The sequence below is a fragment of the Fusarium falciforme genome, chromosome 6 (assembly GCF_026873545.1).
Source record: "Fusarium falciforme chromosome 6, complete sequence".
Classification (NCBI taxonomy): Eukaryota; Fungi; Ascomycota; class Sordariomycetes; order Hypocreales; family Nectriaceae; genus Fusarium; species Fusarium falciforme.
This window is the reverse complement of record NC_070549.1, coordinates 3,144,638-3,159,543: the sequence shown is the minus strand read 5'-3', so window position 1 is coordinate 3,159,543 and position 14,906 is coordinate 3,144,638. Positions and strand designations below refer to the sequence as shown.

The window sequence follows — 14,906 nt, the reverse complement described above, 5'->3', positions numbered from 1 at the left end:
GGGGACTTTACAGTTGCAGCGGGATTTGTCTTGCCATTCATCGCCTGAAGATGCTGCATGAGATGATGCAGGCCGGCGGCCACCAGAAGAGAGGCGCCCGATGCGATGGAAAATACCAATCCAGTTAGAAAGAAAGAAATATGCAAAGTGATGGACCAGGGGGGGCTAGAGTGGAGGGGGGTCACAGAGGCACGTCTTGGACGATATGACGCTATCGTGAGATTGTTTACTGGTGAAAGTGGTGTCATGAGGTTGGGCACGTAACGTCTCTGATCAAATATTGGGACTGGGGGTACTGTAGCTTATACGAATAATAATCAATCGGTGGAGTAACGAGATGAGATACACGTCTCTTTCGTGGGGAGATATTACATGGTACCACGTAAAAAGAGTCAATGGGGATAATGATATTGATGAGATGGTCCTGGCTGGATGGATCTATCCGACAAGAGGCATGTATGTGTATCCTTGGACCTTGTTGGTGGCGAAGGGCCAGGAACAGGCCTCCAACACTTCAACCCTCCTTCTTCACTCACCTTGTGGCATACCGCGCTTCGACGCTCGGATCCCAATGAAAAGAGGGAAATGAAATACAACTGTGACAGTTGAGACAAAAATGCAGCCATCGTCACTCGCGTCTTCAAGCCTCAACTAACTCCGTGTATGCACCGCACAGCCGGGATCGCGCGCCTACAGCTACAGTAGCGTAGCCGCCTCCCATGTGCTCTGTCTCCCCTCCAGGGGTTGGTTCCAAGGTGAAGAGGGCCTGTCTTCCAGGGGGGTCCTCATCGGTCAAGGACGGGAAGCCCGGATGGTCACCCGGTGGCCGTTGGGCGTTTGGGTAATGCTGCATGTGCAGGATCAGGATCACCAAGGCAAGAGAAAAAAGATGGTTCTGGATTGCCGAAGCTGAAAGGATTTCCCCATGGCAGTTCAGTTGGTTGGCCTCACTGCACACGCCCTCTCCCACTCACCCCCGGCAGGAGTGCCTGCTTTGGGATGTCGGATGCGCTGCTGCGGGTGCGCTTCTTTTTGTCTTCGATATTATTTGCTTTTTACTTCCATGCACACACACACACGCGCGCGCGGGATGTTGAAAGGTCTCTCGGTGTATCGGTGACTTACGGGGGGCTCAGCTGAGCTTGAAAGTGGGTGTCGTGCCCGGAGGAGGCTTTCGGAGGGCGGGGCATCGGTCGACCCGACCGGGATGCCGAAGACGGTCCGTAATCCGGAGGAGGTTAGAGGAAGGCGACGGTGACGTCGACATTGGATCTTCTTCCTTTGTTTTGCCATGGAAGAACCGTAGAATAGAAGAAATCGATCCGGTTCGGCGATTTCGGTGTTACTGTCAGCTACGGCCAGGACATGGCGGGGCTTGATGGAGGGGATTGGATGAACCCCGCCTTAGAGGAGGGGATTGATGGGTTGTATCATGATTTGTTTGGGGTCCGAGGTAGAAATAGACAGTTGCAAGAATCAAACATCAAAGGGCAAGCTGTGATAGCCTCGAGAAGCTTGTAAACAACCTCATTGTACCGATTGAACTGAGCAATATGGCACCTATCGGCGTAGCCATGATTGGCGGCGGCCTGTTCGCCAAGCAGGAACACATGGTGCGAAATCTCAATGAAGAGAATGTGGGAGAATATACTGAATGAGTCTTTAGCCGGCCATCATGAAGTGCGACAACTTTGCCCTCAAGGCAATCTACTCCCGCTCCCTCAAGTCGGCCCAAGAGACGGCAGCTCTCAACACCCGGGAGTCAACGCCGGACCTCTACTCGGCCGACTCCGGACCGGGCAAGACTTACGATGACCTCCTCGCCCGCGACGACATCGCCGCCGTCATCCTGGCCCTCCCAATCATGAGTCAACCCGCCCACATCGAGGCAGCACTCACAGCTGGCAAGCACGTCCTCGCCGAGAAGCCTCTCGCACCGACAGTCGAGGCGGGGAAGAAGCTTCTCGAGTTCTACCGTCGCACCGCAGAGGCCAACGGCGCGACGTTTGCCATCGCCGAAAACTTTCGCTTCAAGCCCTCGTTCGAGTACGCGGCGACCGAGGCGGCCAAGCTCGGAAGCGTCCAGCAGTTCAACGTAAGGGTGCTGGGCTACATGGGGGCCGACACGCAGTGGTACGGCACCGCGTGGCGGGCGAAGCCAGAGTACCAGGGCGGGTTCCTGCTCGACGGCGGCGTGCACTTCGCGGCGGCCACGAGGATGCTGCTTACCACGCGCGCCGCGGACGTAAGGGCGCAGACGGCGCAGACCCAGCCTCACCTGCCGCCCATCGACACGGTCAACGCCGTCGTGCGGCTCGAGTCCGGAGTTAGCGGTGTCTACCAGCAGTCGGCGGGTTCGAGGTTGAGTGCCTTTGACTTTGACTTTTCTTACGAGAAGGGCACGGTGAGTGTGTCTGGGGACAGGGTGACGGTTAAGCCCCTGGAGGGTGAGGCGATCGTCAAGGAGTTTGAGAGGACGAGTGGTGTAAGCGAGGAGGTTGAGGCGTGGGGGAAGGCGTTGGTGGCAGGGAAGCCAGATGAGAGGCAGAGTGTGGAGAAGGCATTGGGAGATTTGGAGTTTTTGGAGCAGATGTTTGAGAGCGGCTCCAATGGGGGTGAAACCAGGAAGTACGAGCTCCAGTGAGAGTCTTCTGAAAGTGCACAATGGTTGGACGGTGTATGCTTGTTGGTAGGCCTCAACTCAAGACCCGTCATCCTGGTTTATCGTTCCTCTAGTGAGTCGCCCATATGGATCTCGCTCATAGCTTCGACTTGGCCACATTAGCTTCCTCATCCACAACCAGCAGCTTCTCTAGCTCCCGCCGCAGCGTGTCTGCCATGCCCGCCTTGAGCGGCCTGCCCGACTCACGATCGACATAGACCTGCACAAACTCTCCGACCGCCTTGACCTCGTCGACGCCCTTCTCAAAGAGGGCCATCTCGTACGTGACGCTCGACCGCCCGAGCTTGTTGACGCGCAGCGTCAGCTCCGCAACGGCAGGGTACGCGATGGATGCGAAGTAGTCCGTGTGGGTGTGCACGCACAGGCCAAACTCCTTTGCCGTTGGGGGATGAAGCTTGCAGTGCTCGATGAGATAGGCGTTGAGAACCGAGTCAAACCTGGTTTCCTTAGCAGCTTTTCTTCCACCTGCCTTTCCCTGGAAGGACCACGAGACCAGGCCAGGGATCGTCACTTACAAAAAGTTGTAGACGGAATTGTTCATGTGGTCATACATATCATTGTCGTTCCTATTGGTAAAGGGAGTCAGTCTATTGAAACTCGTCTCCCAGACTCTCCATTCCTCTGGGGCGTTTTCACGATGCTACTCTGGCAACATTCCGGAGATGCCAACCGCTAGGTCAAGGTCATGATTGTTCCATGCATGCATAGCCCGACAGAGGAAAAGTGCAAAGATGCTCTAGAGTAGGAGGCGTAAACTCACCATCGCGTACGGTACTCGAGCATGAAGCGATAGTCCTCTCTCCTGCGGGCCTTGAGCTGCGCCGGCGATGCTGCTGTTGGAGCCATTCCTGTAGAGGCTGTGACCGTCAAGACAAGAAAAGCGGGAAAGTCCCGTTCTAGGCCCGTCGGATCTGACAATGTCCGATGATAATCTCTGTCGGCCAAACGTCCGGTGGTGCCGTCTTGGCTCTTAGCCAGAGAGGCGTGAAGTTAATCGACAATACAAAGTAAAACAAACACCAAGAGACAGAGATGCCAAGGACGAGACGAGGGATCTAGATGTTTGTCATCTGAGATTGAGATTTGTGATGGATGATCAATTTAAAGGAGTGAGAAGGGTAGCCGAGCAGAGATGCCTGCCAAAGACAAGAGCACACAAAGACACAGGAGACGATGCGCGTACAGCAGCGAAACGGGCAGAAACTTGGAAAGGATGAGGTTGGTGATGAGCGGGAATTCCGAGGTTCTGGACATGTGCCCCGAAAGGGGAAAGCCGAGGCTCATGGATTGAAGCTTCTTGAAAGCTGGGATGAGATGCGGATTTACAGCGGGTTAGCGGCAGGCATCTCCTCCTCCACCCACTGCCCGGCCTTCCCCTACAGAGCCTCGGGGGGCTAGGCCGGGCATGGAGGGAGCCCTTCGTCTGGGGAGGCGGGCTCCGCGAGTGCCCGATCCAGTGGTAGGGCGCTGCAAGGCCAGCGCTACAGCACGCCATCAGTGGGCTCGGCGGGGGATCTTCCAGCGGGGACAAGGCCTAAAACCATCTGCCGGGTCAGCGACGGCGTTAGGCCTCAGCGTCTGGCTTGTTTCAGAGAGCGGCATGGCTCTTTTGGCGGGCAGAGAAAACTGTCATCCAATCTCTCTGGCAGATCCAATCCAGTACGTACCCGTGACCGCCCGGATCTACCGGGGGTTTATTCCCGAAAAGGGTTCAGGGACCGTTTCTGCCACAAGTCACCGCCTACTTTTCTGCCGTAACCTAACCCACAAACTGCGATATCTGATTATCACCAACAATTTGCGCCCAGGTAGGACGAGACCGACATCCGCAGGGCAGAGCCTCTCCTTGTTGTCGGGCCCACGAATTTCGCATTCAGGGCAGATCTGTCTTTATTTTTTCTTACATTTTGCCTTTGGCGCAGCACTCCCTTTGCGCCTTTCGCCCGCATATCTCCCATCGTTGCCTGCCGCAGAGCGCCGCGTCCCTCGTTTCGTCCCCCGCTGTGGAATGAGGGCTGCTGCTCTACGCCTCGGTCCGTTGTCCTCCACTCTACGCAGATCAAGGCATCTTCCCAGGGACTCGTCTCTTGCTCGACGCGGCACGCGCCCCATCGCAATGGTCTCGTCCTCCCCCAAGCCCTCGTCGCCCTTGGACGAGCTGGATGTCGCAGCCGTCGTGCAGGGCTTTGATGCCCAGGGCGAGCAGGGTCTGAACCAGAGTCTCAGACCGACCCCGGCTCCGAACCACCCAGACTCCGAAAAGTCCCAGACAACCACCAGCGGAACCACCAACGGAACCACCAACGGCAGCGCTCAGAACACCAGACGGCCCAAGCAAAAGAAGCCGCAGAAGGTCCCGCCTACCGTCTCAGACCCCGACCTGCCCCTCATCACTCCCGTCGGAGACCCGTGGCCCCGACCATACCATTTCGAAGGTGATGGTCTGCGCCGTGTTGCCCCATACCACTTCACATACAACACCCATTGTAAGGAGCGATGGCGTAACCGGCCCCTCCTCGACATCTACGAGGCCGAGTTCCGGGACCGACCCCTTCAGTACTACTACGATTCCATGGTTCGCGGCACCATCTATGTGAACGGTCGCCGTGTTGGTCCTGACTATGTTCTCCGCAACGGAGATCTCATCTCTCATACACTCCACCGTCATGAGCCACCCGTTACAGAGGATCCAGTCCAGGTTATCCATGAGGACGAGGACATGATTGTCATCAACAAGCCGGCTGGCGTGCCTGTTCACCCAGCTGGCCGGTACAACTTCAACTCGGTCATTGAGATTATGAAGTCTGAACGTGGGCAGGCGTTTCTGCCCTATCTCTGCAATCGCCTGGACCGTCTCACAAGTGGCATCATGTTTATCGCCAAGAATCCTCCCGCCGCTGAGGCGCTCGGCATCAAGATCAAGCAGCGAACAGTGAGAAAGGAGTACATTGCACGTGTTATGGGCAAGTTTCCAGACGGCGAGGTTGTCTGTGACCAGCCCATTCTGCAGATCTCACCAAAGTTGGGTCTTAACCGGGTCCGCGCAAATGGAAAGACTGCCCGAACAGTGTTTAAACGCCTAGCCTATTATCCCCCTCCCGGCGGAGAAGAGACAGAGGGAGATGAGCGACCCAAGACACCAGAAGAGGAACTGGACGAGAAGCATCACCCTTGGATCAACAAGAGGGGTTATTCTATCGTCCGATGTCTCCCAGTTACGGGTCGGACGCACCAGCTTCGCGTACACCTTCAATACTTGGGACACCCTATCCAGAACGATCCCATCTACGCCAATAGGCGAGTCTGGGGCTTCGATCTAGGACAGAACGACGCGGATGGGACACTCAACACTGACGAAGACGTCGTGAGTCGCTTGTCCCGTATGGGCAAGGACGAGGTTGCAGATGCAGTAGCCTACTACGATGCCATGGTGGACAAGTATGAGCAGCGGCGGGCTGAGAAGATGACGGGCGAGCTCTGCGACGTATGCCAAACGCCTCTGTACTCAGACCCTGGCAGCCACGAATTATCGTTGTGGCTCCACAGTCTTCGATATGAAGATGCGGGCGGAAGCTGGTCGTATGTCAGCCCGCTGCCTCGGTGGGCGCTCCCACCAGAGGGCATGAGTGGGCCAACGACAGTTGGCGGGATGGAGGAGCTGGTGGAGGCGGTAAAGGACGAGAATCCCGAGATATCATGACAAGACAATTGTCTTTAGGGTCATCCATGCAAACTACCTTACAGAACCACAAGGCAGCGCAGCGCCACCAGATAGACCACGAGGGCGCAATCTCGTAGACGCGCAGCTGAGCTCCACCCCTGGCAAGACTTGTCGGGTTACGGGGTACTCTATCGGTCGGGGGACTCGCTCGCTCGCAGCCAAGACCCCATCCATGATGGACTAGAGGACGAAATCCGATCCTGGCTACAGGAACCGTGGACCGGGTTGCCCAGTGGATGCGTGTAAGCCCCTGCAAGCGCCGCAGGATACGTGAGCGGAGCAGACGACGGCTCTGCCCCATCGCCAAGCTATCTAGTTTTGCGCGAGCATTCTTGCCCTTGAGCACTAGGGTGTTGAAGGTCGAGATAGGGCAGACGGACAGTCGGACAAGAGAAGAGTTGGTCATCCAAAAGCCTGGGCGGTATCAGGTGTAGTTGGGCGGATAACTGTGGCTTCGGATTTGAGCTGGTCCCGCGCTCGCGGTAATCGGTGGGCGAGGCAGACGAGACGGACGACTTGAGACACGGCAGTGGGACTGGCGATGGCAACAACGGGCTGATCTTAGAGGCCAGATGGACGTGAGAGGCGCATTGTGCATTGTGAAGCAAGCCAACAGAGATGAAGGCCGCTGGCCCGGAAATGCTATGCTCCGCGAAGGCGTCTAACCTCACGGAGCGGGACCAAGCCCCGTCAGAGAAGAGACAGAAGGAGGCATCTCCAGGGTCTGAATGGATTGGGCATGTCCAGATGAAGAAATATTACGGAGCACTCTACTCTCTGTCTACGAGATGAAATCTCCAAACCAACCCGGGACGGAGCCCGCGTGGCCCAACGCATTCCACAGTTGACCATGAGCCAAGACCGTCCGGGCCGGACACGGATGGGGCATGGACGGGAACCCTTGGGAGATTATTTGCCAAGACCGCGATGGACACGACGATGCCATGAGGATCAATTCAATAGACCAGAACCGGGCGGACGCATCCGCGGCGGCCGTCTTGGCCTAGAGACCTGCTGGCGTTGAAGCAGAACGGGGTGTTTTTTTTTTTTAGGTCGAGACTTGAGGCTGGAACCCTTGATGATCACTGACTGGGGGAGACTGGATTGGACTGGCTAGATTCCGAGTGAGATGTGAAAGGGACAGTCAAAAACGCCCAATCAACCCTGAAGCTGAGCCATCACGCTGCATGAGGCATTGGTCATGGGGTTATTGCGCACCGCCGAGAAGGCAGGGTCCTATCATGACCGTCTAGAGCTCTCAACAGGCTGTGATTTAACAACAAGCAAGGGCAAATGTCCCAAAATGGGCATTAGACCCTCAGAGCAGGGCCCCGTCTAAAACAAAACAAATCAGAAACTCGGTAGCACAAGGGTTTAATCAGCCAGCAAGGCAAGGGGCCCATGGAATTGTGGTGGGCGATCAATGGACCACCTCCCAAGCACGCAAGCCATCAAGCCCTCCGAGTGGTCCCAAGGTATTTCCTGTTGGAGTCTTATTTCCTGGGGTAAGATACAAGTTCAGAGAAGAGGATTTGTTTGCTTTTTTCTTCGCCTCATTCTCTCCACGGATCCGCCGCGCGTGCGAGAAATGTGGGTTTCTTTGGCTTTTTCTCGGGTACCCACCCTTGCTCGTGGAAAGCCGATTTCGTCAACGGCAGCCATCTGGGCTGGTTACCACGTTGCCGGGTCGCCTTTATGTTTGAGGATTGTGTGTCTTGTGTGTGTTGGTGGCGCATCTCATCACGGAGGATTCTACTCTGTCTGGTTGGGCATCTAATAGACCCTGTCTCTTGGTGTTGGCTATTGAAGAGGACGTTCACTTCTTTACAAAGACATGGATGATTGAGCATGCCTGGGAGGAGGGCAGACGAGGTGGCGGTTGAAGCCAGCCATGGGAGCAAGGGACCCTTCAAGGGAACGTCATGATGTTCCATGGAAGCGGCATTGGACACGGCAGAGAAAGATAGAGTCAAAAAGTACGGAGAGCCGACTCAACCTCAGCTGAACCTTGCAGAAAACGGCTGCTCGAGGCGACCGAAATTACCGAAATCTGGTAACCCATTCCCGAGGTGCATCTTTCCCGCGGTATTCTTTCAAAAAGGGTGCTTGCCCCGTCCCGTGATGGATGACGCCGCACCCAAAGATGACGCCATGGATGAGAGTTTGCCGTCCCGTCAGAGCAAAAGCAAATCAAAGAAGCAGCAAATCAAGGCGCCCGCCCCCAAGCCCTCTTTTTCCTTTGGCGAACGAAAAGAACATTCTACTCAAGCGCAGCCATCATGCATGGAAACAAACTTCCCAATCAGCGCGGGCGGCGGCGGCGGCGGCGGCGGTGGGGGGTTGGGTTTTCTCCAAAGAGAAGCATCGAACAGAAAAAAAAAACGGGGGCTACGAGACGGTTACCTCCCCATGATGGATTATGATGATGATGGTTGAGGCTTTGGGTGCAACAGTGCAGTAAACTCGAGTCCGGTGCCGTCTTCGCCATGTGCGATACCGGCCACCCGCCCGATCTCCGACCCAATCACCACGAGGACAACCACGTATTGGAAGGTGGATAATTCCGAGCTTCGTCCATCGTTCTAGATGAGGGGACGCACATGGCTGCTGGTAGGATGGAGGTGTTTCGGGGACTTCTGTTGTATGGATGGATGGATGGATGGATGGACGGCTGGGGGGCTACTGTAGGAAGGGAGGAGAGGGAGGCAATCCCTTCGGATCACTGCCATGCGTTATCAAGAGGAAAAAAAGCCTGCTTCAGGAAATGGGCGCGGCAGAGCGCTCGCGCGTGCATGAGGCAGGGGAAAGACAAAGATGGATGGATGGATGGACCATGACTGGCTGTCACTCTGTACGTATGATGATGCCTGATCTGCAAGGAGATGCGGCTGGGATATCTCTGGCTCTGGCGCGCCTGTCCCTCTCTTTCGCGGGGAATCCGAAGAGGGGATGCCATGGGGGATTTTGTTCCCCATCCCCCATCCCTCCTTGATGCCAATGCCATGTGCAAAGGCACGGCAACAGACCGCCAGATGTGCAGCGTGATGACATGGTGAGGAGTGGATGATGGGATCGACGTCCTGGGACTGGCTCTCTTTGCCGGGGGACCATGTTCATGCTGTGAAGTAGAGTAAAGCATGGAAGACAGTTATCCATAGGTTGTTACTCGCATCTTGACCAGACCAGACCGCAACGCTCCCACGTTTCTGCTGGTGAGATGGTCGATGTGTTGCATGTATCTCTGACTTGCAAGGCGCCTCACGCCTTCGCCTACGCGCGCATGGCTTTACGCCCTACACGCTAGAGTCCATGAGTACCGCCTGGTGTTTCTTACTGCAACTCAACTCCTAGGGCTCTTGCTCATCACTGCTCGCCCAGGTTGACCCTCTTCCACGCTCCCCGCTATGCCCTCGAGGGAATGGTCGACCTGCTATTCCCCCTGGTCCAACGTGCTCCACCAGCTAATTCTCATCCCAAAACCCCACTCTTTTCTTCTCCTCCCCCCTCCCTCCTACAAGGACAGGCCGTCGACCGCACGACGCGCTACTCGAAAGCCACCTTGGTAGAGCCACGGCCCTCCTTCCTCTGACGACCGACCCACGCCCTCCTCGACTACGCCGGATATCGGCTAGGTCTCCTGCAAGCGGCCCAAGGCCAAAGTTTATTCTCGCAGCGCTCACAGTCGCAGGCAGCGCACACCCGCCTTGGAGAGGGGGCCACGACGGTGTCATGGCATTGCCCTGGAGTTCTCCGCTAGGCGCTGTAACCCGTCGACCATGGATCCTGATGGGCTTCTAGGGCTACGGCCTGCCAGCCCCGGTCTACCTCCAGGACGTCCCTCCGCACGCCCCCCGGGAAGGCCATCAGAAATCTGAGACATTGCACGCCCTTTTTTGCCCTTCTTTCTGGTCGCTGTTTCTGTCTGAAAAAGTGGACGGCAAAGCATATGGCAGAGACGCCATTTGCTCCGTGCTCTTGCTGCTCCACCGCCCAAGTGACATGTAGCTTATTGGGTTATTTGTCGGCTTCTATCCGTACAGGGAAGCAATCGAGAAGCGGCGAACTGAACTCTGACTGCGGTAAAGGGCGGACATAGGCGGACATGCGCGGAAGCCTTGTACCTGGCCGTACTGCATACGGTGACAGGAGTGGGCATGGCCTACAACCAACGTGCCTTGTCTACACCTACAGTACAGCGCTGTTGAGCGAGCGAGCGAGCGAGAGCTCAGGACGAGGATGCGATACCCACTTCGCCCACAAAGCCTCCAGTATCCGTGGTCCGTCGAGCGGAGCCTCTCTTCTGGAGATGCGAGAGGAAGGGAAGGGTCCGTGAGCTTCAGTGGGGACCCTCTCCTCTGCTCTGGTCTGCTCAACCTCTGGAGCCATGATCCATGGAGGATGACCCAAGTCCCGCCATGCCCATGGCCCGGATACATCCCCAGCCAGAGGACAAGCATTGTATCAAGACGCGGCCAGGGCAGGCCAGGCCAGGCGCAGCCAATTCACCTGGGGCATAACAGAGCAGGTCTAAAAAGAGGGCAGGACAGGCAAGGGCAAGGACAGGGCTGTCGAGTGCATACGAATACAATCAATGGCTTCACTGAGAGACACACACTCAAGGCAAAGACGACAAGAGCTGAAGTCTACTGCTCTGTTGCCTCCCCATCTGGGCTTGATCCGGGAGACAGGACGACGCATCCACAGCGATACAAGCCACCCCCGAAGGTTACAAGAAGGTTGGTCCAGGTTTCTGGTCTGGTCTGGCTGGCTTCAAGGGACACACCACACACACACATGGGGGAGACGGTACAAGTTCTACGTATCTGGTACACTGCCGTGGCGCACCGGACCGCGCTCGCTCAACCAGACTGAGGGGACCCACGCTGGACCTAGCCTTGCCCCCGATGGGCGATGGCGCATGGCCATGGCACACTACTGGGGTATGTCCAGGGATCCAAGGGTCTCCGAGGATGTCCACCACCACGAGAGAGTGCCGTAGGTACTCCAACGACCAGAGACTACACGCCAGAGGCGCGGAGGAGGGAGACGAGGCCAAAATGCTATAACTAACACCCCTGGCCCGTCGAGGAGCCCAGGCCGATCAACTAGCTGGGCCGATCTCCATGCGAACACTTGCTCCAAGGCTCTTGCTCCACAGCTACGAATACCCTGCCTGCATCATCTAAATACTCCAACCTGGGACCTTGGGATTCTTTTCTTCTTCTCTTTGCTTTTTCGCCAGGAGATCTCTTGGAGACTTGACATCTCTTACACACCTTGCACACCTACCACCACCACATAAAATAAACACCAACAACAAGCCTTGGCTTATATCTAGTCGTCTGTCCCCGGGACTTGATATGACCCAGCAGATCCCCATGTCCTTTCGTCGAACAACCTCAGACCTCTCCTCCCCCGTCGGCGACTCTTCACCAACACACTACCACAACACCAGCAACACCGACAACATGGTTCGCTCATCTTCAGCAGAGCCCGCCAAGACCACCAAGCGGAAGGGTATGTCGATTGACCTCTGCTCGTTGCTTTTGGTGTCAAAAGCAACGAGGGACAATGACCATTGATCAGCACTAACACGAACCCCAACTCCAGGCACCCGAAGCGTCTCTACCCTCACACCCTCACAACTCGCCCGCAAGCGAGCCAACGACCGCGAGGCTCAACGAGCCATCCGGGCCAGGACCAAGGAGCACATTGAGCGTCTGGAGCGCGAGCTGGAGGAACTCAAGAGCAAGCAGAGCCGCGACCAGACCGTCCAGGAGCTTCTGCGCCGGAACAAGGCGCTCGAGGAGGAGCTCATGCGACTCAAGGAGACCATGGGCGTGTCCATGACCTCGTCGCCCTACTCCACACCAGGTATGAGAGAGAGGTGGCAGGTGTATGAGCATGCGCTGACAGCAGCAGTCTACGATGATAACCTCAGCTCCGGCAGCGGCGCCATCCCCAGCCCTCGCGGCTCACCCTTTCCCTCTGGCGACTACAGCTCCCTCCCCGACTATGGACAGCAATATGTCCCCCTCCCCAATAACTGCGAGTCATGGGCCAACACAGTTCCCTGCCCCGTCCCCTCCAACGTCTCCAGCCCCTCATCATCAGCCGACGACTACAGCGCAGGCTACATCCCCACGAGCGTGCCAGCTTCGATGCTGCCGTCCAACAACACAAGCACGTCGAGCATCAACGCAGTAGGCCACAAGGACGTGATCAAGATGGAGTACGAAGAAGTGGACCATCACGGTACGATCCCCCAAGGACTACCTGATGTGCGCCTAGGAGAGGAGGCTAATCACGCTCAGTGTCTAGACGCCGGGTTCCGCCTCAGCAATCCCTCGCTTCCGCCCGCCACCCCCCATACCTACATGCAACAGCAACACCACCACCAGCATCAACAGCCCGCGTGGAACATGTATCCGGTCTACTACCCCCAGGCGCAGTCCTCGGTTCACTGAAGGGCCACCACACGCCGAGCTCCCCCGGCAGCTGGCCGGTGCCCGTCCTGACGACAGCGCCGGCCTGCCGCTTCGACGAGCTCCTGGTGGGCTTCCTTCAGGACTGCCGCCGCATGACAACCGCCGAGTCCATCTACCAGACGCTGGGGCCGGCCGCCGTGGACGTGCGGTCTCTGTTCCGGAGCCACGACGCTCAGGGACAGCTTCCGTGCTCGCCTCACCCCATCACTGACCTGATCCGCAGCCTGGTGGACATTGCGGGCATGACGAGGCTCACCGAGAGGATTGCGATTTTTGCGCCTCTGCAGACATTGGTCTGCTGGCTGGCTCACCCCACGGCCGAGAGGCGAGCACTCGTGGGCGACGACTACCTACCGCGAGAGAAGCAGCTGGCGATCCGGCATCCTCAATGGATCGACCTCGTCCTCTGGGGCGGACTGCGCGAGGCCATGATAGACCAGCAAGAGGCGTACGCCACGGAAGAGTTCCAGCGGGTCTACTTTGACTCATTGCGCCTCATCAACTGGCCCTACCAGCCGCTCGACGGGCTAGTGACGGATCCCCAGACGGGCCATGTTGGGCTCACGGATGCCCTCATGGCGCACGCCATGAGCGGGGCCAACTGGCGGCTGAGCGAGGCGTTTGCCCAGCGGTACCCTGAGCTTGTCGAGCTTGTCGAGGTGGAGAGTCAATGACTCTCTCACCCTTGATCCTTTCTCTTCTCTTCTCACGACATGTTTCTTTTTTGATCTTGACATTCTATCTTCTTGATAATGACGGATCACATGCCTCGGCAGACTCTGTGGGAGAACACGGCACCACATTGTCGATCAAAGGAGGCTGGACTTTCCGCCACGGTAAGTCTCTTCTTGTTCAGTTGATGAAGCATCCACATAACAATATATTCCCTTTTCATGTTTACTTTCTGTTAAGAGGCCCTGAGCAACAACGGCCTCTACTGAAAAGCATCCAATACTATATCATATCATATCACGAAGCTAGATAGAGGAGGAAGACCCACTACCTACCACCACTACTAACACTAACACACACATCACTACTATCACACACACTCTTCTTGAGAGTACACACGGACACACACGCACACACTTAACGGCCGGGAACATGTATTGCATCTTACATCACATGCCACTTTTATGCTATGGAGTTGTCTAGTTTTGGCACGTCTTTTATCTACCAGGACGGGCGTGCATTGGGAAACACTACGGGAATTATGGGACCTTTTGGGGGGGAAATTGGCGATATGGGGTTTTTTAGAGAATTGGATATTTGTTACTCTTACGCATCCATTATTGTTGATTACGAACTTTGTTGGGTCTTACTGGGGAAACACCAAAAAAAAACAAGGGTAGACAGATACCAAAGTAGCCAGCAAAATGAGAAAAAAAAAATATCATGGGTACTCAATCAATACCGGAAACTTGACCCGGGTCTCCTCCCCCTTGGCCAGAACCTCGGTGATGACATTCCAACTGGCGGAACTCGAGCCAATTGGTGAAATTGTTGGCAAGGTGTAATATGAAAAGAGAGACGACGAGGCTCTCTAGACCCAACTGCTTTCAACCCAACCCCGGTCTCCTTCATCTCGATCGTCTACCGTTGGCCGAAAGAGCAGGGATACAAAGCAGAGAGGGGGATCCCCCGCCGTCTGAACTTGTTTCTGGTTACTTGTTGTAGGTGAATCTCCACTCCGGCAGACCGGGATGTTTAAACTGGAAAGTATTTGTAACTAGACAGGATGAGGAAAGGTAGAGCGAGACGAACGACGCTAGGGCTCGTGGATTGCACGAGCTGGATGTCCTTACAAGGGGGGGGGATGATGATCAAGAGGGGGAGGGCATCAAGAGTGGGGATACTATTAGAATGAAGGAGAGAGAAATCATTGGGGGCTAGTTTCTACAGTCAGAGTATTGGATAACAGAAGAGTAAGTGAAGCTGTACAAGGAAAGGACACACGTAAGAGTCAAGAAGTTTGGGAACCCCCATCTACGACGCTGCAATGCTACCCACAAAG

The 14,906-nt window shown here is 56.1% G+C and overlaps 4 protein-coding genes across 4 annotated transcripts; 3 read left to right on the top strand and 1 right to left on the bottom strand.

Annotated features, from left to right (window-relative positions):
- Window positions 1-1,553: 1,553 nt before the first annotated feature.
- Window positions 1,554-2,644, top strand: NCS54_00855200 (Hypothetical protein; the record flags this gene model as incomplete). The annotated part of the gene is made up of 2 exons (XM_053153935.1): window positions 1,554-1,613; window positions 1,667-2,644. The coding sequence occupies 2 exons, from the start codon at window positions 1,554-1,556 to the stop codon at window positions 2,642-2,644; spliced, it is 1,038 nt and encodes a 345-aa protein (XP_053009910.1).
- Window positions 2,645-2,759: 115 nt separating this feature from the next.
- On the bottom strand, window positions 2,760-3,529 carry NCS54_00855100 (4HBT domain-containing protein; the record flags this gene model as incomplete). Its single annotated transcript, XM_053153934.1, has 3 exons — window positions 2,760-3,120; window positions 3,199-3,249; window positions 3,444-3,529. 3 exons carry the CDS (start codon window positions 3,527-3,529, stop codon window positions 2,760-2,762), a joined length of 498 nt encoding a protein of 165 aa, XP_053009909.1.
- A 958-nt stretch (window positions 3,530-4,487) lies between these two features.
- NCS54_00855000 (PseudoU-synth-2 domain-containing protein) lies at window positions 4,488-6,383 on the top strand (the record flags this gene model as incomplete). The annotated part of the gene is made up of 1 exon (XM_053153933.1): window positions 4,488-6,383. Exon 1 carries the CDS (start codon window positions 4,692-4,694, stop codon window positions 6,381-6,383), a length of 1,692 nt encoding a protein of 563 aa, XP_053009908.1. The 5' UTR covers window positions 4,488-4,691.
- A 5,381-nt stretch (window positions 6,384-11,764) lies between these two features.
- NCS54_00854900 (Hypothetical protein) lies at window positions 11,765-13,566 on the top strand (the record flags this gene model as incomplete). The annotated part of the gene is made up of 4 exons (XM_053153932.1): window positions 11,765-11,921; window positions 12,015-12,278; window positions 12,327-12,659; window positions 12,719-13,566. 4 exons carry the CDS (start codon window positions 11,765-11,767, stop codon window positions 13,564-13,566), a joined length of 1,602 nt encoding a protein of 533 aa, XP_053009907.1.
- Window positions 13,567-14,906: the final 1,340 nt, after the last annotated feature.